Below are 23,176 nucleotides of genomic sequence, written 5' to 3' on the forward strand. Positions count from 1 at the left end.
AGGTATAGGCAGAATGATTACTCCTTGCAAGCAATGTATTGTGTTGGAAACGTAGCCGGTGTGGTCTCCGATATCGAGTGGGAGCTTTATTTCGCTCTCTAAAATCAAACTCATGAATAGTATGGCTTCTGGATGAAGAACTTGACACTTTCCATGCTCTTGCATACGCTTTGTGCTTTTTTTTTTTTACTGCTCCCAAGTGGTTACATTTATGGGGAGGTGTTAGATTGTTACAGAGTTCTTGGTTAACCTAATTGATTTGGGATAGAAGCGAAGGAGGCATATAACTGAATAAATAAACTGTGAGCGCAACAGCAAACTAGAATATTGAACAAGTCAGGTCCCGGGCCGGCAGCGAATCACAGCGCGGCCCGGGAATGACGTCACGGGGGGTGTCCCGGGCCGACCGGCGGTGATTTTCACACGGCAACAGATGAGGGGTGGGCTCCCTCGAAATAAATAAATAAAAGGGGACTAAGCAAATTAAAAGAAGCGCTCCTCTGCGCTGACCTGGGCGAAAGGGAGGGTTTGGGGGGCGGGACTTTAAAAAAGAGACAAACGCCCATGGATCGCGCGGACCTCCACGAGAGGGAGGGTATGGGGGGCGGGACTTAAAAAAAGAGACAGAAACGCCCCCGAATCGCGTCGTGATGGGGGAAAGAGTAATTGACAACCATCTCTTCCAATGGCTAGCCTCCATTTATGGAGCTAGCCAATGAAAGAGAAGGCGGGACAAAGCCACACACTGTAGGATCATAAGATCTTCGGCTCCGCCCACTGCTTCGCGTGGGACGGTAGCCTCAACCTAAAAATGCAATAGCAGACTGATTTATTGTGGACATCTAGGGCCTTAAGGGAATGTCTGATTTTCTAAATTAGAGATTAAGCCGGACCGGTCATAACGGAAGATTAAAACTAATACAAGAGATGAAATTTTACAAACACCCTCAAATACATTTGACTAGTGAATGCTTCTGTGTCTCTCATATCGCTATCATTTTAGTCAAAAAATTAGATCAAATAACGATTTTTGCTAAAAAAAAAAAAAGGTCCACCTTAATTCTTTTGTAAGAAAAAACACAAGCAGCAACTTAATAGTGGGATATAGCAATACCTCGTCCAGGAGTTTTGTCTTTTGCACGATCTGCTTGTTGAGAGACGTTACTTTTCGGCGATGCTGTTGTGTTGCTCCTAACTTTTCAGGGCGTTCTTCTGCAGAAAGTTCGGATTGCTTTAAAAGAAAAAATGAATGTTGTAAAAATGTATTGGCTTTTGTTAAAACATCAAATTTCTTGAAAAATGAGTATAAGAAACAACATTCATTGATGGATAAAAAGACATTGAACTGGAACTGTAGAGACAATGTGTGCATTAAGGAGAGTCACTACAATGGGAGCACCTGAATGTGTTTCTATGTGGCGGCCGCTGAGGTTCTACGGCCAACCCCTGTGGGGTTGGCCGCATGGGAGATCGTGCACATGGCCTGACCGCGGTCAAACTCGCTGTGCACAGCTTGTGCAGTGTGCAGAGGGAGGCTGGGCAGAGGGCGAATATAGGCTCTGTTTGCTTAAATTCAATTATATTTGAACCCACAAAACCATTCTGAATGTGATCCATAATACCCCAACGTCCACTGCACTCCCTTTGTTAAAATGAAAGTATAAGCAATACAGTCCCCCATTGCTCAAGTCTAAAGTTAACTTGCCTTTGAGAGCTTCTCCCCGCCCACTCCCATAGTGCTCACCCATCCCTATTCTCCCAATTAATGGGCGCATAATCAGAAATTACTGTGTCCTAAACCAATGGTGAATATTGTGCCATGTGAATGAAATATGCCTTTAAGAGAATACAGCCTAGAGCCACAATAGAAGAAATGCCAGTGGGGACATTTCCCTCTATATGTCTTGGAACTTTTAGGCAGCACCTTGGCATCATTCCCCATGTGTTGCCTACCCAGGGATCTATGTTGGTTTTCCGTACCAGGTTTGAAATAGATCCATGAAAAAAGTAACCAACAGTGTTTGGTGTATGAGGAAAGAACTGGACTCTAGCGAAATCAGCATTAAAAAGAGCGGATCTCCTCATTTCTCCATCAGGCTTCACACCTATGATTGTTCTGCACATTTTAGATTTGTTTTAGGAGAATTGTTGGACTTGGCCCTCTTTTCCTGAATTTTTTCGCTTTTGTGGGAATCAACATGTCACATAGATGTATTTCAAATGCAAATGCTAAATGCTGTGCAATGGTGTACGCACCTATATCTCCCCCGTGATAGAGGAATGTATAGGCCATGTGTGGAGCGAGATGCAGTGATACATGATGCACAATGGCGTGCGCAGAGTCATTTTCACCATTGTAGAAATGCACCTTTGTAAAATGTCACTTTTAAAATGGACGCCATTTCTATCTGCTTGTGCCGCCTGTCTGAGGTGGGTTAGCGGTCTAGTGTTTGAAGTGACAAGGTGCTCTATACTACTCACATTGACAGTTGAGGCTGGAACTGCCAGGGACCTTCTAGAAGCTTCCAGCCTTTCTGGTATTTGTAGAGCAGTAGAGATACCATGTGCTCAGTCAGAGCGTGGACTTGAGAGTGAGGGGACCTGCTGCCAGGGGGTGCTGTCGCATGGGCCTGTGTGCTGGCCCCTGAGCCCATCTGTACCCCTCCACTGTCCACAGGGCCAGTAAGAGCCCGCTGCTGGAGTTCAGGCTGCTGTACCAGGAGGAGTGCCACGTTACAGGGGATGATGGTTCCGAGGAGCTGCTGTCCTGTACTGATGAGTACCCACTGACCGCTGACCTGGCCTAGCACTGCCTGCCTGCTCTCCTGCCCTAGCCCATCATGAGTGCTACACCTGGGCCCTGACTGCTCCCTAGCGCCTGGAAAAGAAGAGCGCTTTATCTGATTGCCAAGGAGCACCTTTGACTGCGCCCAGAAGCAGGTGAGGAGCGTGACCTGTTGTCCCTGAGTCTGCTGGTGGGACCTAGCGCCTCATGAGCCATCCATGTGGACTGCCTGTACCCTCCCCCTGCCTGCACTCTAGCGCTGTATTGCCCAAGCGCTATATGCAGAGGAGAGAGGAACGTGGGCACTATCTCCTTAGGGGGAACCCTTAATCTGTGGCAGCTACCTAGCGCCTCATGAGCGCTCTATTCGGATTGCTGATGAGGAGCGCTACCTGTCGTCCCTGAAGCTCCTGGTGGGACTGAGCACATCGTAAGTGCTATATTCAGGGTGCCAGAGGAAGAGGAGCTGAGGCCTGCAGCGCTGCACTGTCAAAGCGCTATATTTCAATTCCCCCTGCATGTGTGCTGCATTGTGGTGCTGCCAGAGTGCCTTATTCGCATTGACGGTGCTCTGCTTGCTGCCAAGGCGCTACAACTGTGCCCAGGAGAAGAGGAGCGGACGTCTGCAGCGCCAGGATTCTAAAGCGCTACAAGGAAATCCCAGCGTGTGGGATTCCCCCCTGCCTGCTTGGTTGACAGCGGGCCGCTTCAACATTGTGGGGCACTCTTAATTGCAGAGTTCAGAAGAGGGGCTCCCCCCTAGTGCAGTAGCGCCAATAAACTAACTGGCAGCGTTGGGGACAAAGTCTATTTGAGGAGTCCCAGGGTGGTAGTGCTATATGCATTGGACACTGACACTGATGATGCAGCCTTGTGGCCCCAGGTTTAGGTACAAGGCGATCCCTGCTGATGGTTGTATGCCTGGTGTTTTAGGCCTTATGGATTACTATGCAGGATGTGTATTAAAGTACGGAGGGTAGTTATGCCCCATGCTCAGGATTTGTGCCTAACATGACTGCCTGATACCAGGCTGTGGTAATCTAGGTTTCCGTTGGATCTAGCTTGTCTAGGCCTCATGTGTTTAGATCCAGGGTGTCATATGCTGATAGACTGCCAATGTGTTTATGCTGATGGTATAGGCCCCCATGTTACATGTGTTCATGCTACTGGTTCAGGCCTCCAAGTTGGAGGTGCTTATGCTAAGAAAGGTTTCCAGGCCCATTGTTATGCCATGCACCATGTGTTGATGCTTCCCCTAAGGTGCACACCGAGGAGTTCAAGCCTAATGGCTTATGCCAACTGAGAATGCTTTATGTTTTCCTATTCCAGCACTGCAACTGATGGACTTATCTTTTTCCTTCATCCATTATCCTTTCCCAATAGTTCTGGCAGCGGCCCAATTGGCCCTGCCCTGTAAATAATCCCCATTGTACATATTGCCCTGGTGCCAGTTGGCGCAGTAGAGTGATAATTGTGATTACCTGTGTAGGTTTGGTACAAGACAAAAGTTATTCTTTTTCACCAAAACTAGTGTGGTGTCTCTTTTTGTGGTGTGCCTTGTGTGTCGTCTGTGTGTACTGCGTGGATGCTTCACACATTTCCTCAGGAGTTTGGCCTGCCCGCTCTGCACCATGCTACCCCCGTAAAATTGGCCACCCCATTTCTAACAAGAATAAAGAAGAACGCTGTAGTGCTTATGTTGAAAGAGTAGAGTGCCCAAATGTGTTGCCTAAAGATCTATCACACAAGGTTGATCTCCAACTATGCTCCTCCAAACGTTATCTCGCGAGTCCAGGCTGGCGTTAAGATAAGAACTGAAGCAGACATTTCATCTACTGGTATGTGTTTCTTTCAACAACTTTCTATTGAGCCTGTGCTTGCATTCACCCCATTTCCTGGAGACAGGAGTTAACTCTACAGTGTGATTGCTCTACTCCAGCTTTGAAACTAAAACCCCAATGATAAAGTATAGATAAATTACAACCAATTTAAAGACAGAATCCTAGTACTGCCACGATCAAATGTAGGGAAGGATGCATTCTCAGGCAAGGCAGGTACGCTTTCAGTGTGTACCTTACTAGCTACCATACTCGCCCTCACCCTGCTCAAAGTTGGCTGCTACATTGCCGACCATTTCATCACTACCTGCCAAAATGCAGGGTATTCAGATCAGAACTTTACAAATAATGTCCAAAACCCTAGTCGTTAGTATTTTGATTCTGTAAACATCTCCATCCTGAATCTTTCGGGGAATTTAGACTTGTGTTTGTGCACCGCTATCTGTATTCCACATACCCGATGATTGTCCTTCACTACTGTTCTTCGTCTTCTTTCTACCTGTTCATCTCTTTGAAATATGTCCAGCACTCACCCACCATATGCAGGTGTTCTGATTGGGTGGAGGTTGGGCCAAGTTAAAAGTGCAGTTGAGGAAAATTATATTTTGCCTTGTTCTATGTCCCTACGTGTTCCCCATTCTATGTTATATGTGCATGATCGATATGTATGTATCCCCCTATGATCGATTAAAGACGCAATTATAGTTGTGTCCAACTCTAGTATGCCAGTTTCCAGTTCTCGTGAAAGCAACGAGTATTAGGCCTATGTTGCCACGTTTTACAGTGTGCACGTTAATTCATTGAATTGTCCCCGTTTCTAGGCCTCAAAAGGGCCCGGACGCCAGATTCAAGCTCCAGTCTTCTGAACCCGCTCCGAGGAGCGATGCAGCCCCCACCTGCATCCCTGACCCTTCACTTACTTCCGCCGCGCAGCGCGGTGCCCGGCCCGGCCTGGCTCTGCCTGCCTGTCTGCCAAGAGTATGTTATGCTTCTAGTTATCAGTTCAGCTCCTCGTCTTTGCATTCCTTAGCTACTGAACCGTATAAACAGCTTCAGCTATGGTCTAGTCTTTCTGTCTCCATGAAAGAGAAATACTGTATTAATATTCATAGAATATTCCTAGCACACGCAATACATGTAGAATGAATGCATGCACCAGCCTTAGAGTCAAGTAGCCTCTGCCCTGATAGCTTTTAGTTTCTATCAACATGTACTCCAAACACAAGATACCAGATATGCCATAGGTACATGTCGTCCTGACACCGTAGACTTTAGTCTCCTCTTCTAGTGCAGAAGTCATAGCCCCCAGTTCTTCCTAGTCACACGTCATAGCCCGTTTGCGCGCACCACTAGGTTAAAGGTCCCAGCTGCTCAGGTAGCCCCCTCCATGTTTCCGCCTATCTTATGACACTTCTGTGACGTCTACATCACATGTCCATGTATACGCCTTGTACACGCCTTCTTGTTACGCCCATGTGTCCTTATCTTTCGCGACTGCTACGCCTACTGCTACGCCTACTGTATTGAATGTAATTGTAATGTATATATACCTTGTACTGTTACTTAGACGTTGCAGCTGCCATCCATTCTATTTCCGTGCAGGCTATCCCGTTCCTGTCCCTTCCCTTATGTCTGATTAAAGCCTGTTAGACTCAGATACCTCGAATCCTGTCTCTTATTTATTGAGCTATCTGTTTTATTCAATGTATTCAAAAATAGTATCGGTAATTAATTATTTATTTACCACATAATGGCGCCCGAATAGGGACTTGCCCTTTCCCCACGCGCCGGCGAAGCCACGCAGGCCCCCTGACCCTCTGCAGCCGTGACGGAACCATACCGTGCACGTGCAGATATTTCTGCTTCAAGTATCCCTCAGGCCACGGAGGAGACGGAGACTGCGGTCCAGCATCCAGACGAGGCGGTGAGGAATGCGGCGAGTCCCGACCAGAGCCCAAGCCGAGAGTACAAGGTCCGAGGTATCCGGAGGCCCACCTGTAACTGAAGTCCGAAGTTCGTAGTCCGACGTCGTAGCAGTCCAGTCCAGTCCGAGGCCTTCCGTTCTTGCTGCCCGGTGAGTACCGTTGCTGGGGTAGTATCTAGACAGGGTCAATTAATTTGTCTCTGGTCCGTTGGGTTTGGGTACACAGATCCAGTCCGAAGTGTCCACCTAGGTGGATACGGTCCGACGTGTCTCTTTATGAGACCGGTCTGTACTGTTTTAGCAGTGCATCCAGTAATTCTAGTAAGTCTGTTCTCGAGAAGTCCGAGTATTATGTTTTAAATGTACCAGGTAATATTCTGTTATTAATGTTATTTAATGTGTTTTCAATGTCGTGGTATGAGTGATTTGTTTTGCTATTCATTACTGTGTTTATCGTGTATTGTATTGTGTTTGGATTCAAGTCTAGAATGCCTCTGTTTTCCAAGTTACGTCAGATAGGAACCCGGAAAGGGTTACTCGAAGAATCAGTTCCTGTCCCGCCTAGGGACAGTCCAGGACATTTTATGTATCATAAGCATGGCTTAAGTGCCATATTGTATTTAGATTTATGGGTCGACTATACCAAGGATCTAGAAGAGAAATATAGATGGCCTGTATCAGGTACATGGGATGCCGAGTGCATCATGCGAGTAGAAGAGGCATTATGGAAAAAGAAAGCCCGACAGTCCCAGAAAGATGCCATCGAGTTATGGCGCAAAGAATCTCATAGAAGAACCGAAAAAGAAATCAGAAAAACAGAGTTAAGTAGGGAATCCTCAGAGAGAGCCCAAGAAAGGGAACTTCTAGAAGACGGTGAACGAGTTAGAGCAGAACAGTCAGACAGACAGAGAAATGCTCTTATAAGGGGCATGTATCCTCTTCTTGCCGAGGGCTTGCCGAAGGCAACCCCGGAAGCATCCAGTAATTTTCCGCCACCATTAGTCCCGACTAGGCTACGTCATAAACCGACCGCAGCTGAAATTTTTCTTTCGTCCTATTTGGACGATACAGTCCCAGAATATGCAAATCATATTCCGCCTGTTCAACCTCAGCACCCTGTTAATAATGTAATCCCTGTTCCTCCAGCCACTGGTCCCGGGGACCAAGTTAATGTACCCCCGGCCCAGCCTACAGTAAATGCACCCGTTTTACCAGTCACGTTACCAGCACCCGCACGTCCGGTATTACCTGACGACTCTAGCCCAGGAGGGGCGGTGGGAGGCGCTCCTACCACCCCGCCTCAAACGAAACGAATGACGCTGAGAGAAGCAACGTTACAACGTACACCGAAAGTCTCTACTTACGCAGCCCTCAAGAAATACCTTACTGATTGCGTATATGATTCAGTACCAGGTGAAGATTACATGATACTGTAGTCAGTACGTTTACGACGAGTTACCACCTTTTTGGTTACTCTGCCAGACATGAAGGACCATCTAGATAGAATATATAGTTTTATCCGTACAGGGGAGGATCCAGAAAGTATTCACGAAGCTATGGCACACAGAAAAGTCGAGACTCAACATCTGATTTTACAGTTTTTGATTAACTGTTTAATAAGAGAACAAGACTATCCTGAGAAAGATAAAGATAAGATGAAAGTCCTGACAAAGTGGAGTGATAATATAGCCGAGGGAAAACACAAGACACAGAATTGTATAGACGCTATGTACAGGAAAATCCGTAAGGAAATTCTAGACATACACGAAAAAGAGAAAGCAAGGAAAATAGCTGAGAAAGAGAATGACTCTTCAAGTGAAGAGGTAGACAGCGAGAATCCCGACAGAATAGCGTATGTAGGTAGAACTAGACTTTCCGACAGACATTCACGTCCAGATTACAAGAAAAGTTTTCCTCCTCCAGTGCCAGAACAATGTTCTCTTGAGCAAGTATTCCAAGCTACCGATAAAATTCTGAAATCACGAATAGGTTATAGTGAACTTAATACCATGCATGAACAAGAACTAGCCCGATCAGCAGTCCGATGGACTAGTGATTCTACCACGTTTCCAGATGAAATCGTGGCACAAATGTTCCTGAAACTGCCCCCAGCCGAGCAACGTCTGGTGGGTATGTATATGATTCAGCACCTCATCACACTGTATGAGGTTCAGCATTCTGATCCAGGTCCTTTACATGATGTATTGAACGAGTTACTCCAGTACAGATGGAAAGGTCTAGGTACCGATTTAATTAATGTCATTCTAGAACAGCGCCACAAATACAGTACGTTCCTGACTCCGCATTTTGTTCCCGTTCCACCCCCAGTAAGGAAGTCATTCTACATAGATAGACAGAATCCGTCACGAGAAGTACATCCAGTTAGGACAACGGGGGGTGCTCTAGAACGAGTATTTGTTTACACCCCCATCACGAAAATAGAACTTTTGGAGATGAAAAAGTTAATTCCCTGTCATGATAAAGATCCAGCAGGGTTCCACCGTGAACTAAAAGACATGCTCCGTATGGGAGAATACACGTATCCTGATATCATTAAAATGTTAAAGGTCTTGTTGCCTGCGGGCATATATGAAAAACAAAGAAAAAGAATGGGAGGTGGGAGAGAATAAGATAGATTGGTCCGCATTAGAAGCCGAAGATAATACACGAGTACCAGGTACCGGTCTTGGGGATAAAGCTAAAGCTTTGCCCGAACTGTTAATCCAAGTTTTGTCAAGATTACTAGCCACGAAAAAGGAAGATTGGGATGCCATCTCAGCCTGTAAACAGAAACAAGATGAAGATACTAGTGACTTTTATTCTAGATTCGAGAAATGTTTCATTATTAATAGTGGTCTGAAAACAAGTAGTGAATCGTACCCTCATCTTTTTGTTACCAAACTAGTCGAGAATTCAAGTCCACAAGTTAAAAATCGAGTACTGAAAGTCGAGAGTTCTTGGCAAGCTAATACTCCGTCACAGATGCTCCAGATGCTCCAGTATCACCAGAACAGAATCAGGGAAGAGCAGGAACATGAAAGAAGACGTATGAAAGACACGAAAATGAAAGTATTAGTTGCACAGTCTGTTCCACAAGACAGTCAGAAGAGGGGTCCGAATCAAGCCAGTCATCCTACAGCTCCCGTTAAAGGGACATGCAATTACTGTAAACAGCCAGGTCATTTTATAAACGAATGTGCAGTTCTGAAACATAACATAGCTACTGGTAAGACTAAAGAGAGACCACGTCCGCCTAAACAAGAACAAGTTTTACAGACTTCCCAGCCACCGCAGAACGCACAACAGACAGTTACAGTACCGCAGCCTATAGCTGCAACACAGCACGTTACACAGCAGATGTACCAGTATGCACAGTCAGAGTATCCAGATTATCAGCCGTATTCATGAAACAGCCTAGAGAGGGAGGTTGGCTTGCCTCTCATCGAGATTCCTGTAGATCAAGAGGGTGCCTATGTACATAGTCAAGTATTAGGGAAAGACAGAAAGTTTCTGATTGATACAGGGGCAAGTAGGACTACCATCAGTCATGACGAGGTTCCAGGGGCTCCGCTCTCAGGCTCAAGAAATGTTTCCCTTGGATTTTCAGGAAAACCTATTGTTAATGAAATATCGAAACCAGTTACTCTAGAAGTTGGTCCACTGTCCCGAACTACTGATTTGTTACTTACGAAGTCATGTCCAGAAAATTTATTAGGCATTAAGACACTGAAAGAATTAGGTGCCATAATTTGTTGCTCCCCAGAGGGAGTAAGACTGTTCCTGCGAGATTTTAAAGGTCATTATGTATTACGTGATTTTGATCCAAGATTATTGAATGTACCACAGCATTTATGGGCGCAAGGTCCAACTGATGTAGGTTGTATGCACATTACACCCTATTGTGTCACTCTGAAACAAGGTGTTGTATTACCACGAATCAGACAGTACAAATTGCCACCTGAGGCTGTAGCAGCCTTATCCAAAATTATTGACGAACTCATTGCTCAAGGAGTGGTTGTAGAAACTGACTCCAATGTATGTAATTCTCCTATCATTCCGATTCTGAAACGTACTGATCCAAATGCACCTCCAGTTTATCGATTAGTGATCGACCTTCGAGAACTTAATAAGTGTATCATACCCCAGTACCCAGTAGTCCCTGATATTTCCTCACTATTGACTGCCATTGATTCTGAAGCCACATTCTTTACAGTTATCGATCTCAAGAACGCATTTTTCAGTGTCCCCATTCATCCAGACAGCCAGTACCTTTTCGGATTCTGTTTAAATGGAAGAAGCTATAAATTCACACGAGCTCCTCAAGGTTTCACAGAAAGTCCTAGCATTTACAGTCAAGCACTTAAAAGACAACTAGACAATATTCACATGCCAACTGACACTGCCCTGCTCCAGTATGTCGATGATCTATTAATTACAGCCCGTTCTGAATGTGACTGCGAACGTGCGTCACTGACAGTCTTGTATTTCCTGGCCGAGATGGGGCACAAGGTGTCCCCTTCAAAGCTTCAATTCTGTGTCCAGCAAGTGGTCTACCTAGGACACTTACTGTCCAAGAGGGGTAGGCAGTTGACACCAGACCGTATCCAGTTAATAGCACGTCTTCCACAGCCCAAGACTCAGAAGGAGGTACGAGCTTTTATCGGCATCACTTCTTACTGTAGACAATGGATTCCTCAGTACGCATATCTAGCCAAACCACTGATACAGTTAACGACACAGGAGGCAGCCGTATCGACTGTCCTCCCTTGGACCCAGGAACATACACTTGTTTTCAATGAGTTAAAGAAAGCTTTATGTAATGCACCTGTTCTAGCAACACCGAACTACAGTAAGCCTTTCACACTTTTTGTTACAGAACGTGATGGTACTGCATTATCTGTTCTCACACAAGATCAAGCAGGACAATACAAGCCCTGTGCTTATTTTTCTAGCACGTTAGATCCGGTGGCCCAGGCTCTGCCTGCGTGCCTCAAGTCAGTTGCAGCCACAGCTCTAGCTATCAGACAAAGTGATTCCATAGTGTTAGGACATTCCCTGACAGTACAAGTTCCACACTCCGTGGAAGTTCTTTTAAACCAAACACAGACTCAGCACTTGACAATTGCACGTTTAACAGGTTATGAACTGACACTGTTCCAGCCACACATAGAAATCAGACGCTGCAACGTTTTAAATCCCGCTACACTGTTACCCTCAGTTACTTCAAGTCCTGCCACACATGACTGTGTGGAAGTTGTTAACACCATGACAAAGCCAAGACAAGACTTGACAGATATTGCATTACCTGATCCTGACCTGACACTTTATGTGGATGGTTCATGTATGAGAACAAGTACAGGAGAACTAGTAGCCGCGTATGCAGTGACTACGGACACTGAAGTTATAGAAACACACCGTATTGATACCCTGTCTGCTCAAGCAGCAGAGCTAGTTGCTCTGACCCAAGCCTGTATACGTGCCAAGAACCTGAAAGTTAACATATACACAGATTCACGTTATGCATTCGGAGTCGTACACGACTTTGGAGTGCTCTGGCAAGAGAGAGGTTTCATGACTTCTCATGGAACTAAGATTCAGCATGGCCTCCTCATTCAAGCTCTGTTAGATGCAATACATTTACCGACAGCTATTGCCATTATGAAGTGCAAAGCACATACGAAAGTTACTGACATCATTTCCCAGGGTAACGACCTGGCAGATCGTACAGCCAAGCTTACAACTCAGACTCCAGACATTCCAGTTAACAAGACACCGACACACATTCCAGATCAGACAACTTGTATGACAGTTAAGGACCCCACACAAGATGTCATAGATATCCAGTCACATGCTACTCCCGATGAAATCAAGAAATGGTCCGAACAAGGAGGGGTCCAGACAGATCAGGGATGGTTGACGAAGGGAAAAGCCACATGGTTTCTCCCCGACTCAATGGTTCAAGTCATTATTAATACCGCACATAGTCCAGTACACCTAGGAGAAAAGGCCATGTTAGACAGTATCCAGAACATTTGGTTCAACAAGCATTTACGAGCAGCAGCCAAGCAGAAAGTGCGTACCTGCATGATCTGTTGTCAGTTCAATCCAGGTAAAAGTGTCCCGGTGGAACAAGGTGGATTCCATCCTCCTGACCACCCTTTTGAAGTCCTCCAGATGGATTATATTCAGATGGAGCGATGTCGAGGTTTCAAGTATGTCCTCGTAGTTGTATGTGCTTTGTCCAGATGGACAGAAGCATATCCAGTTCCAGATTACACTGCCGCGACCACTGCCAGGCAGTTGGTTCGTGAGTTTTTCCCCCGCTATGGTTTGCCAAGGGTCGTGTATTCAGACAACGGCCAGCCATTCTCCTCTGAACTCATGAAACAAGTATCCCTTCTGTTAGGGTACCAGTGGAAGTTCCACTGTGTACGGCACCCCGAAGCAGCTGGTCTAGTTGAGAGACATAATCAGACATTGAAAATCCGCATTGCAAAAGTATGCGCAGAGAAAGGTGTAGATTGGTTGGTAGCACTGCCAGTTGCCCTTTTTTATATGAGAATGGTTGCACACTCTAGATCAGGTCTGTCCCCGTACGAGGTCGTATTCGGCCGTCCTCCAAATATGTGGGGTACACCTATGCCCCGAAAGATTACAGACGTTTCCAGTAATATGCTGACAGATTACCTAGCTTCCTTGATGTCTGCCCTACACTCTTGTCGTTCACAGGTCGCCGCTGCTTTTCCAGACAACACTCAAGTGAAACCGCACGAAGTCGTTCCAGGTGAACTCGTGTTGGTTCGAAACTTCGATCGTTCAAGTCCGCTGGAGCCCCGCTGGAAGGAGCCCAAGTTGGTGTTATTAACAACAAGGACCGCAGTCAAGCTCGAGGGACGCAAGGGCTGGGTACATACCAGCCACGTCAAGAAATTCCATGGATTACGACCAAAGACATTTATCAAAGACTGCCCTGTCCTCAAAGACTGCCCAGACACAGACTCTAAACTTCCCCTGTTAGAGAAAACTCAGCAGCAGGAGTATAAAGCCAAGTTGAGGTCTAGCAAGTCAGACAGTTTAATTGTTTAAGTCCCTCTCGGGTGAAGCGGTTAGACAGGTTCCTGACATGTACGAGATAGACCCACATAGTGAGAGAGTTAGTCAAAACTCTAAGAGAATACGCTATCAAAAGAATATTTGCAGTAGATGCATCGTTACTCTGTTATTTTTTATGTTTCTGAGTCTTATGGTTACCTGCATAAGTTATGCTTTTCATTTATGTTTTCCTATTTCACATGTACATATGTTTCCTAATGTTACAGTAGAGCACACATTTAGTGACCTGCCTCCTCACGAGTTATCCTATCGTCTTGCTATGCGTAATAACACATTTATCAGAATGTTACACTATTCACACCAGACCAGCAATGCCACTAATTGTTGGGTGTGTGGTCGACTTCCCCCTTTCCAGACACCGAAGGGAGTTCTGCCACTTTTTCCTTATCCGTTTTCACATAATGGTTCGTGTGGAGCATGGTCCACATTAACGTCATCCTCGAGTGATATGTCCCTTCTGAATAGAACATGTTTCCCAGACAAGCAAGGTCTTTCCCATAGAACAGGTTCTGATCTAGAAAATGAAGTATATGATTTAGGTAATTATTCCTCGAATTTCATGGTTCTGAATGTTCAGTCCGATACTACTCCAGACTCACCTTCCATAAAAGTTCTACCCGTCAAAGGCGAATTATGTGTCAGAAAGAATGGTTCCGCACATGTAGGACATAGTGATTGTACTACTGTGGTCGAGTATAGTGACAGTGGGAAATCTATTTTCAAAGCCTCACGTCATTCTTATTTTGTTTGTGGTCAGACCGCATATGTTCGTCTGCCCCTCGATTGGGATGGAACATGTTATATTGCCTTCCTACTGCCACCAGTTTTTCTAGCCCCGTCCGATTATCACAGAAACACACATCTAGTACACGTTAGACATAGAAGGGAGACTGAGTCCCCAATTGTCGATCAAACTGAAACTGCTCTAGAACAATATCAAGACTTCAATAAAGGTCTCTTTTTCTTCATAGGTCCGGTCCAGAATAGTAAGTTAATACGTAGGTTAACCAGAACCCTTGAAGCAGTAGTGAATGAGACTACTTTCGCTCTAGGTAATTTAACTGAAGAGCAATCTGCTATGCGTTTTGTCGTGCTCCAAAATCGTCTCGTCATTGACGTCATACTGGCCGATAGAGGAGGAGCTTGTAGAGTCATCGGATCTAGTTGCTGCATTTTCATTCCTAATAACGCACCGTCTGTATATTCAGCTATAACCAGACTTCATAATATTGCCCATCAGTTACACCAGAATCCAGGCACCTGGACATGGTCCGGTTGGCTCTGGAGTATCATATCTGCCTGGGGATGGAAAGTATTGTCATTCCTAGGTATAGCAGTAATGATCATATTCAGTTGCTGTCTCTGTTTACAATGTGGCCCTGCGATTTGCGGCTTGTGTGCTACATCCTGTATTCCTAGTCCTAAGTCCCGTTCCAAGACAATTCGAGACGAGCAAATGATGCTATATGAACAGATAGATGGTATCATGAATATTGATGTTTCCTGATGGAAACGTAGGGTCAAGGAGGGAATGAGGAAAATTATATTTTGCCTTGTTCTATGTCCCTACGTGTTCCCCATTCTATGTTATATGTGCATGATCGATATGTATGTATCCCCCTATGATCGATTAAAGACGCAATTATAGTTGTGTCCAACTCTAGTATGCCAGTTTCCAGTTCTCGTGAAAGCAATGAGTATTAGGCCTATGTTGCCACGTTTTACAGTGTGCACGTTAATTCATTGAATTGTCCCCGTTTCTAGGCCTCAAAAGGGCCCGGACGCCAGATTCAAGCTCCAGTCTTCTGAACCCGCTCCGAGGAGCGATGCAGCCCCCACCTGCATCCCTGACCCTTCACTTACTTCCGCCGCGCAGCGCGGTGCCCGGCCCGGCCTGGCTCTGCCTGCCTGTCTGCCAAGAGTATGTTATGCTTCTAGTTATCAGTTCAGCTCCTCGTCTTTGCATTCCTTAGCTACTGAACCGTATAAACAGCTTCAGCTATGGTCTAGTCTTTCTGTCTCCATGAAAGAGAAATACTGTATTAATATTCATAGAATATTCCTAGCACACGCAATACATGTAGAATGAATGCATGCACCAGCCTTAGAGTCAAGTAGCCTCTGCCCTGATAGCTTTTAGTTTCTATCAACATGTACTCCAAACACAAGATACCAGATATGCCATAGGTACTTGTCGTCCTGACACCGTAGACTTTAGTCTCCTCTTCTAGTGCAGAAGTCATAGCCCCCAGTTCTTCCTAGTCACACGTCATAGCCCGTTTGCGCGCACCACTAGGTTAAAGGTCCCAGCTGCTCAGGTAGCCGCCTCCATGTTTCCGCCTATCTTATGACACTTCTGTGACGTCTACATCACATGTCCATGTATACGCCTTGTACACGCCTTCTTGTTACGCCCATGTGTCCTTATCTTTCGCGACTGCTACGCCTACTGCTACGCCTACTGTATTGAATGTAATTGTAATGTATATATACCTTGTACTGTTACTTAGACGTTGCAGCTGCCATCCATTCTATTTCCGTGCAGGCTATCCCGTTCCTGTCCCTTCCCTTATGTCTGATTAAAGCCTGTTAGACTCAGATACCTCGAATCCTGTCTCTTATTTATTGAGATATCTGTTTTATTCAATGTATTCAAAAATAGTATCGGTAATTAATTATTTATTTACCACACAGTGCAAAGGGGAAGAGCCGTTTTTTTTTTTTTAAATCTAACATTCAGGAGCTCTGTCTTGACAAAGAGCATCTCTCTTTCTTTGGCCTGAGTGTTTTGCATTATATCTTTACATACCTGAACACCATGATCCCTGAAACCTACCGGGTCCCTTAACTACCGCTTCCCTGCTGATATGATCTTTGAAATAAAAAGAAAACATTTCACTAGCAGGTCTTCCGGATGTTTATTTATCCACCTTCTGAACTCTCATAATCTCACTAAGGAAATGATCATCCTTGAAAACAGTACAGATGAGGCTTAAGACAAACAACACCGGGTTTGCCTCTCTCAACACTTCATTCACTTTTTCAGGCATACATTGCCCCATATAAAATGATCTTCCAAACTCTAACGCTTGTCACATGGCATCTGAAGGTGAAACTTCATTATCAGCAACTCCCTCTTAGTATTTTCCACTTCACTCTCCAGGTCTGTGATACAGTCTTCGTGGGTGCTGATAAAGGTGTGTATATTTATTGGAACTCGCTGGACGCCTTTTAGAAAGAACTTACTAAATTGTCCTTCATGCAATTGTTTTTCTGTAATTCTATTTGTGATCCGGTCCTGAAGATCAATGAGAAAGGTGATCGGGTCTTCGGTGGTGAGGGCTTGCAGTTCCAACCACTTCATCAAAATGTATCTGTCGCTAACGTGGTTTGTGCTTTTCTCATTAACGGGTTTCCCACCAACATTTCCTTTTAGGTAAAGCCTGCATGCGCTCACACTTGCGTGATGCTACTAATTACAATAAAGAACTTGGAGCCTGCTCACTGCTTACTATTAGCTGGCTTCAGTGTCACTCTTCTTTGCTGCCCCAAAATTGGACAGCGCAGGTCAACCATAATTACTGTTCCTTTCTTTGGAGCATTGACCAAAGCACAGATTTATAGACTGAACTTAATTAGTACCGGTCCGATGCTTGTGCTGTGACTGAAGTACTATTTCTTCTTTCTATTCCCAATCAACACTTTTCTGTGCCCTGCCCTCGTCTGGACCTCCCACTCTGCTTTTTTAAACATATTGCACTGCAGTATCGACTGCTCTGCAACTTGGCTTAAAAAAAGTGCTATGATGTGGTCAATGGTGGCCATGTCATGATGCTATTTTTTTCTTGATTCCATGGCATGTTAAACAGCAGATAGCACTGCTGCACAACATGCCTTAAAAACATTGACAAAGCCGAAAGGTTTTTGATAGGCAAGATCTTGCGGCTTCCCCAAAGCTTGTTCGATGAGAACCAGAAGTGCCCACCCAGGTAGACGCTCTATTAGGCGCATAAAAGTACAGAAACTAAATGTAGAGGTTAGTGGCAAGCAAAGTCTCCACTCCTAATGCTTGATAATAGTAGTCACTCATACTGTGTCATAATCAAGCCAGAAGCACAATTGACATTCTGCTTTACAGCACTGCACACCCCTACTTTCATTTCCTGTTCAACTTAAGGTGGCTTTGGTAACAGGCGCATCCTGGTCTATTGCAGATTCTTCAAACCGAGAGGGGCCTGAAGTGATCGGGGTGGGGGAGGGGGTAGTGCAGGGGCAGAGTCTGGACAAAAAAGGATTATATATGATCCTATGAATAACATCAGCTAAAATAGTGCTGTAGTCATAGGGAAAGAAACAAAGTGGCAGTGAGCCACTCTGTAATGGGCCATCAGTAATGTATTTGTTCTCTCATGTCCTCGCTGAAGGTAGGTGTCAAAGTGAGGGTGGGGTCTATCGGGCTCAAAATAACTCTCAAAGTCCCTTCACTGTTTCTAATAAAGGAGCACACTGTGGATAATTATGCACTTTTCTGGCGTCTAGGCTGCTACTAATTTAGTCAATCATGTATTTGTCGGCATTGCTAACTGAACAGAACTGCAAAGTGAGTTGTTAAGCATGTTCAGAGCTGCAACCTTTACATAAATATTATAATTCTGGAAAGCACCAATGAATCATTTAATTCAGGTTCAGACTCAAGCTAGCGTTCCTTCAAGTACAAGGCATAAGGATTTATAGCTGTATGCATGCATGTAAATGTAACATCAGTAAAATACAGATCAATGTTGCATACAAATTCAAAGTAAGAATTAAATCATTTAAATTAAGCAATATTTTATTAGAACAATTTAATATGTCAGAGTTTCGATTGCATTTGCCTTTCTAATACAAGATTACCATATATAATTGCCCATGCAAAAATGGATCTTAGTTTATGAAGTGCCTTGACACCCACACAATGCCTCCTTCCCACTGGCTATATTTAGGTGCTAAGAATTAGTACAAGCCACATTTTTAAACAACAGGAGTTTAACGGACGGATTTATCAGCACAATTACAATTGTTTTTTGTTGCAATCACCAGCAAATGTGTTTAGTGGGATGATTCCATGTTTAAAATTAACATAGAAGCAACAAAGACAACTAGGGTAAGGCAAGCAACACCCCTTATCAGGAGGGACCTTAAATGTTATGTTTTACTGTAATGTAGAAATGTCCCTCTCCATCAGCCTTATTTCAACATATGTACAGTATTCTGTGCCAATATTCTCAATCAATACTTCAGAGCACACTGGTGGGTCAAGCCCCAAGTCTTTAAACCAACAGTTGTTAATTTATGATAAATGTGGTGTGAAATGTACACAGTTGTCCATTCCTCTACACTTTGTTTAATGTTGATTTCACAACTTCATCTTCACCCCTACAAGCTGCGATCATATCAACACCAGTCACAGTCACATTGCCCAATGGTCATTCTTCAACTAAAACTATTCACTGATATTCTGTTTTCTTTTATTCACGGGTGCATCCTTGTCTTTTTTCCATCATATTAACTTAGAGGTCATTTTCTCCAATATGCTTGCCTCTGACTAGTTGTGTTGCTCTGTAATAGTACTAGATGAACCCCTCATTTTTGTGGTTTAAATCTCTAGTAATAAAAATGTTTAAAAATCTAAGTTAGCCATACAAATAACTGAGTTTTACCACTTTTTCACTACTAATACGATTATTCAACAGATAAATGACTTTCATATTAACAGTTTTCATCCATTAACAATATAAGTTGGCAAGATTTCGAGAAATGATGTTTCTAACCATAAAATACTTCCTATAGTTAAAATAATGATTGTACTATTTGAAGCAGATTGAACATATGTCAGTAAAATATGCAGAAACTGCACTAAATATTCTACTCCTACATTTCTCATGTGTTCTGACCTATCTGACTCATGCTCATTTAGAATTCACTTAAAATACAAAAATTATATGTGGGTTCTTTTCTGCCTTTTTATAATTTAGTCACCAGCAACGTGAACAAATTATAAAAGGGCATAAAAGGGCCTACATCTTATTTTAGAATATGTGGTTTATCTCATTCATTCATTTCTGAACAAATACATATTCTCAGATGTTTATCATAAAAAAAGACAATTAAATTAGTATAATTTATCAGCCATCTACATCCAGTTTCAGAAAGCATTTTAAAAAAATTATCCAATTTACAACCTCTTGAAATAAATTTCATATACTACACAGTGGCAATAGCAACTCTGCAGTTATGATTAGGATTCCCGTCCGCTATAGAGATATGTTTGGTTCACTTGTAACTTTGGCGACAAATCTGCACAAAACAATCAAATACTGTTAATCGCACGTCAAGTTCAGTATAGAAGCAAACAGGGGTGGGGAAAACAAAAGAGAGTGATAAAAAAAGTGGCATTTTCCCATGTTAACACTCAAAGGAAACTTTGTTCTAGCTGACATCAAAGTTGGCATTAGACTATAACTTTACACAGAGTAGTGTCATTACTTGGATTGGTGTAAATCTGTTCGGTAGTTTATGAGATTTCGGTCTTACAAAAGTTGTTGGTGGGCTTCAATGGGTTAATCTGCGGGAGACCTCTGTATATCTTGTCCGCTGGTTTGCAGAATATTCAAAGATCCAGAGCCTTGAATCTTTTGAGTGTCATATATTTTAAGAATGAAGCATTATTTTCTTTAGTCAATGTATGGATCGCAGATCCTCGGAAGATTCATGAATTTGGGCTTAGTGGTGACAGAAAGCAACTGAAAGTGTTGGTTTTGTTGTCCATTACATGATGCCACTCAACAACGCCTGTATCCTGAAAAACATGATATCAGGATAGGGTTGCATCATTTTACACAGGAAGTATGTGGGTGGTCCTTGAGAAGCTAATACTGCCATTTTTTAAAAACACCAATAGAAAAAAAATATGTAGATCCAAATACGAGTCTACAGATCGGTGACTTTTTTGGAAAAAATCAATTTTTACTTTTTTTTGCTAAAACCTGAAATTTTTGAGCAAAGAAAAAAGACAGTGCACCAATCCATTCCAAAGACCTTGCACAATGGGCACTATGGAGTCTGTGGTTGGCTCATTAAATGGCCCTTAGCCAGAACATTCACACAGAGCAGTAGATGACAGAGACCATATGGTTATGAAAGAAAGCTGAGATGTGCCTCAACTTGCCCACTTATGATTTGCTACACAACCATAACTCGTGCTCCTGCCACGAAAACCATACCTCGCATACCACATGCACAGGTCATGACCTCACAATATTTAGACCAATAATTAACAAAACTTACTGAATATCACAATGTCATTATTAACCCAACAAAGAAATCATAGTTTATCAGCATAGTGATCTATTCATAACATAACGTGTATATAAAGTGCACGTTCACCCAGAAGGGTATATTGGTGCTGAATAACAGATGTTAATTGTTTCCTAACTCAATGGTACTCATTGTATGGACCTCCAAAGGATGAAAGGCTGACGGGATCTGAACCTGCGACTATGAGGTCAAACACAGGCTTCTACAGTGGACACATTAGTCCACTAAGCCACCAGACTCAGCATAATGTCAGTAGAACGGTGATATGCAATGTATAAAGCAATGTCAATGGTGTCATGTGTGATGCCATCTGTCATATCATTCTTAAGGTCGCAGTGCATTTGGTGGGCAAGTTATGGTTTTGTGGCAAGACACAAAGTTCGTGTAGCTAACCATAACTGGAAAATTTCAGTTAGTTGTTATGGTCTAGCTTGACAGCGCAGCTGTTGCCAGACAATGACGTGATACTCATAATAAGGAGAAGGGCTTTGGCTCCGCCAACATGCTAGGAGCAAGGTTTACAAGATTTTGATTGAGCATAAGTTGTAGGCTTCCTATGAAAGAGTGTTTATTTTGAAAATATGTTTTCCGTTGCGCCCCATGGGGGCACTGACCATATGATACCAAAACAACTTATTTTGTATAGTCCTCGTTGAGTCCCCCCCAAGAGTAATGTGTTGGGGCGATTTCTCCTGAGGCGGAAGCCGGGAGTAGGCCTGTTTGTTTGTTTTAAACTTTGAGTGTCACATATAACCTGCTGTTTTTACCTGTTCACTCTCCATTTGCCCAGGGCGCCTCCACGCTCCTAATTTCACCGCGCAGCGGAGCTTAACGCTGCTGCGGGACTTTGCCATTGCCGCCATTCCCGCTGCCCACACAGGCCACGCCCCTTTTTCGAGAGGCCACGTCCCCTATCGCCACTATTTAAGACGCTGATTACAAGCGCCACGCTGATAGCGATTTCTCCTGAGGCGGAAGCCGGGAGTAGGCCTGTTTGTTGGTTTTAAACTTTGAGTGTCACATATAACCTGCTGTTTTTACCTGTTCACTCTCCATTTGCCCAGGGCGCCTCCACGCTCCTAATTTCACCGCGCAGCGGAGCTTAACGCTGCTGCGGGACTTTGCGATTGCCGCCATTCCCGCCGCCCACACAGGCCACGCCTCTTTTTCGAGAGGCCACGCCCCGTATCGACACTTTCCCTCCTCTATAAAAATGTGCATATTCCGGTCGCGCAGCGGACGAGCGCTGCGGGCGCGCCGATTGCGCCCCGAAGGCGCGCCTAAGGCAAGCCCGTCTGCGCCCGTCCGCGACCGACCGGGACACGGGGCACAACACTCTGCGCAATTTCTTACATATACCTCTGAACAACTGCGCTCCTTAAAAGCCAACTGGCAGTTGAATCCCGCTACACTGTCCTATGCTCAAAAGCTCGGCATTGCTTCTCCCGTGTCCACCACGCCAACTCCTCCCCCTCCTCCCACCACTGCCCTCCTTCTCAATACGAGATCAGCCGTCAAGCACCAGACCGAAATATATGACCTTCTTGACTTTAATTCCCCAGATCTTTTGTTTTTAACTGAAACCTGGTACAGACCTGACTCCCTGCCAAGCGTCCTTGCCTCTCTCCCGCCCCACTATTCCATGCTCCGCGCTGATCGACCTGAGAGTAAAGCAGGAGGCGGGGTAGCCTTGATTGCTCGCAAGGATTTTCATTTTCAGACTCTGGCCTCGCCCACATTACCAGCAGCCGACTGCCTTGTAGCGCGATCTACCTCCCTTAAGACCCTGTCACTTGCGTATTAACCTACCGACCACCTCAGTCATCCCCCGACTTCCTCTCTGCCTTCCAGAACTTACTGGCCACCCTGGTAATCAACAATGCCTCTGTCCTTGTTTTGGGCGACTTTAACTATTGGCCTACTGACCCTGCCGAGGACTCTATCTCTAAAGACTTCACTCAATTGCTCCTTAGTCTTAACTTTACCCAGCACGTTCAAGGCCCCATCCACATCCGGGGCCATACCCTAGATCAGATCTGGACACTTAATATTCCAATGTCCACCCCTACCATCTCGCCCTGTTCCTGGTCGGATCATTCCTTGCTTGCCTTTTCCCTGGATCTGAGCCATAAAACATCTCTTCCTCTTCCCAAAAACACC

The 23,176-nt window shown here is 44.5% G+C and overlaps 1 protein-coding gene across 1 annotated transcript in view; it reads right to left on the minus strand.

Moving 5' to 3' along the window:
• Positions 1–23,176, minus strand: part of CCDC93 (CCC complex scaffolding subunit CCDC93) — a 1,137,947-nt gene that overhangs the window by 727,253 nt on the left and 387,518 nt on the right. Inside the window, exon 12 of the mRNA XM_078682376.1 lies at positions 1,115–1,231. Coding sequence (XP_078538502.1) covers positions 1,115–1,231 — 117 coding nt within the window. The remainder of the gene's footprint in view (positions 1–1,114; positions 1,232–23,176) is intronic.

The sequence above is a fragment of the Lissotriton helveticus genome, chromosome 3_1, assembly GCF_964261635.1.
Source record: "Lissotriton helveticus chromosome 3_1, aLisHel1.1, whole genome shotgun sequence".
In the NCBI taxonomy this organism is placed as follows: Eukaryota; Metazoa; Chordata; class Amphibia; order Caudata; family Salamandridae; genus Lissotriton; species Lissotriton helveticus.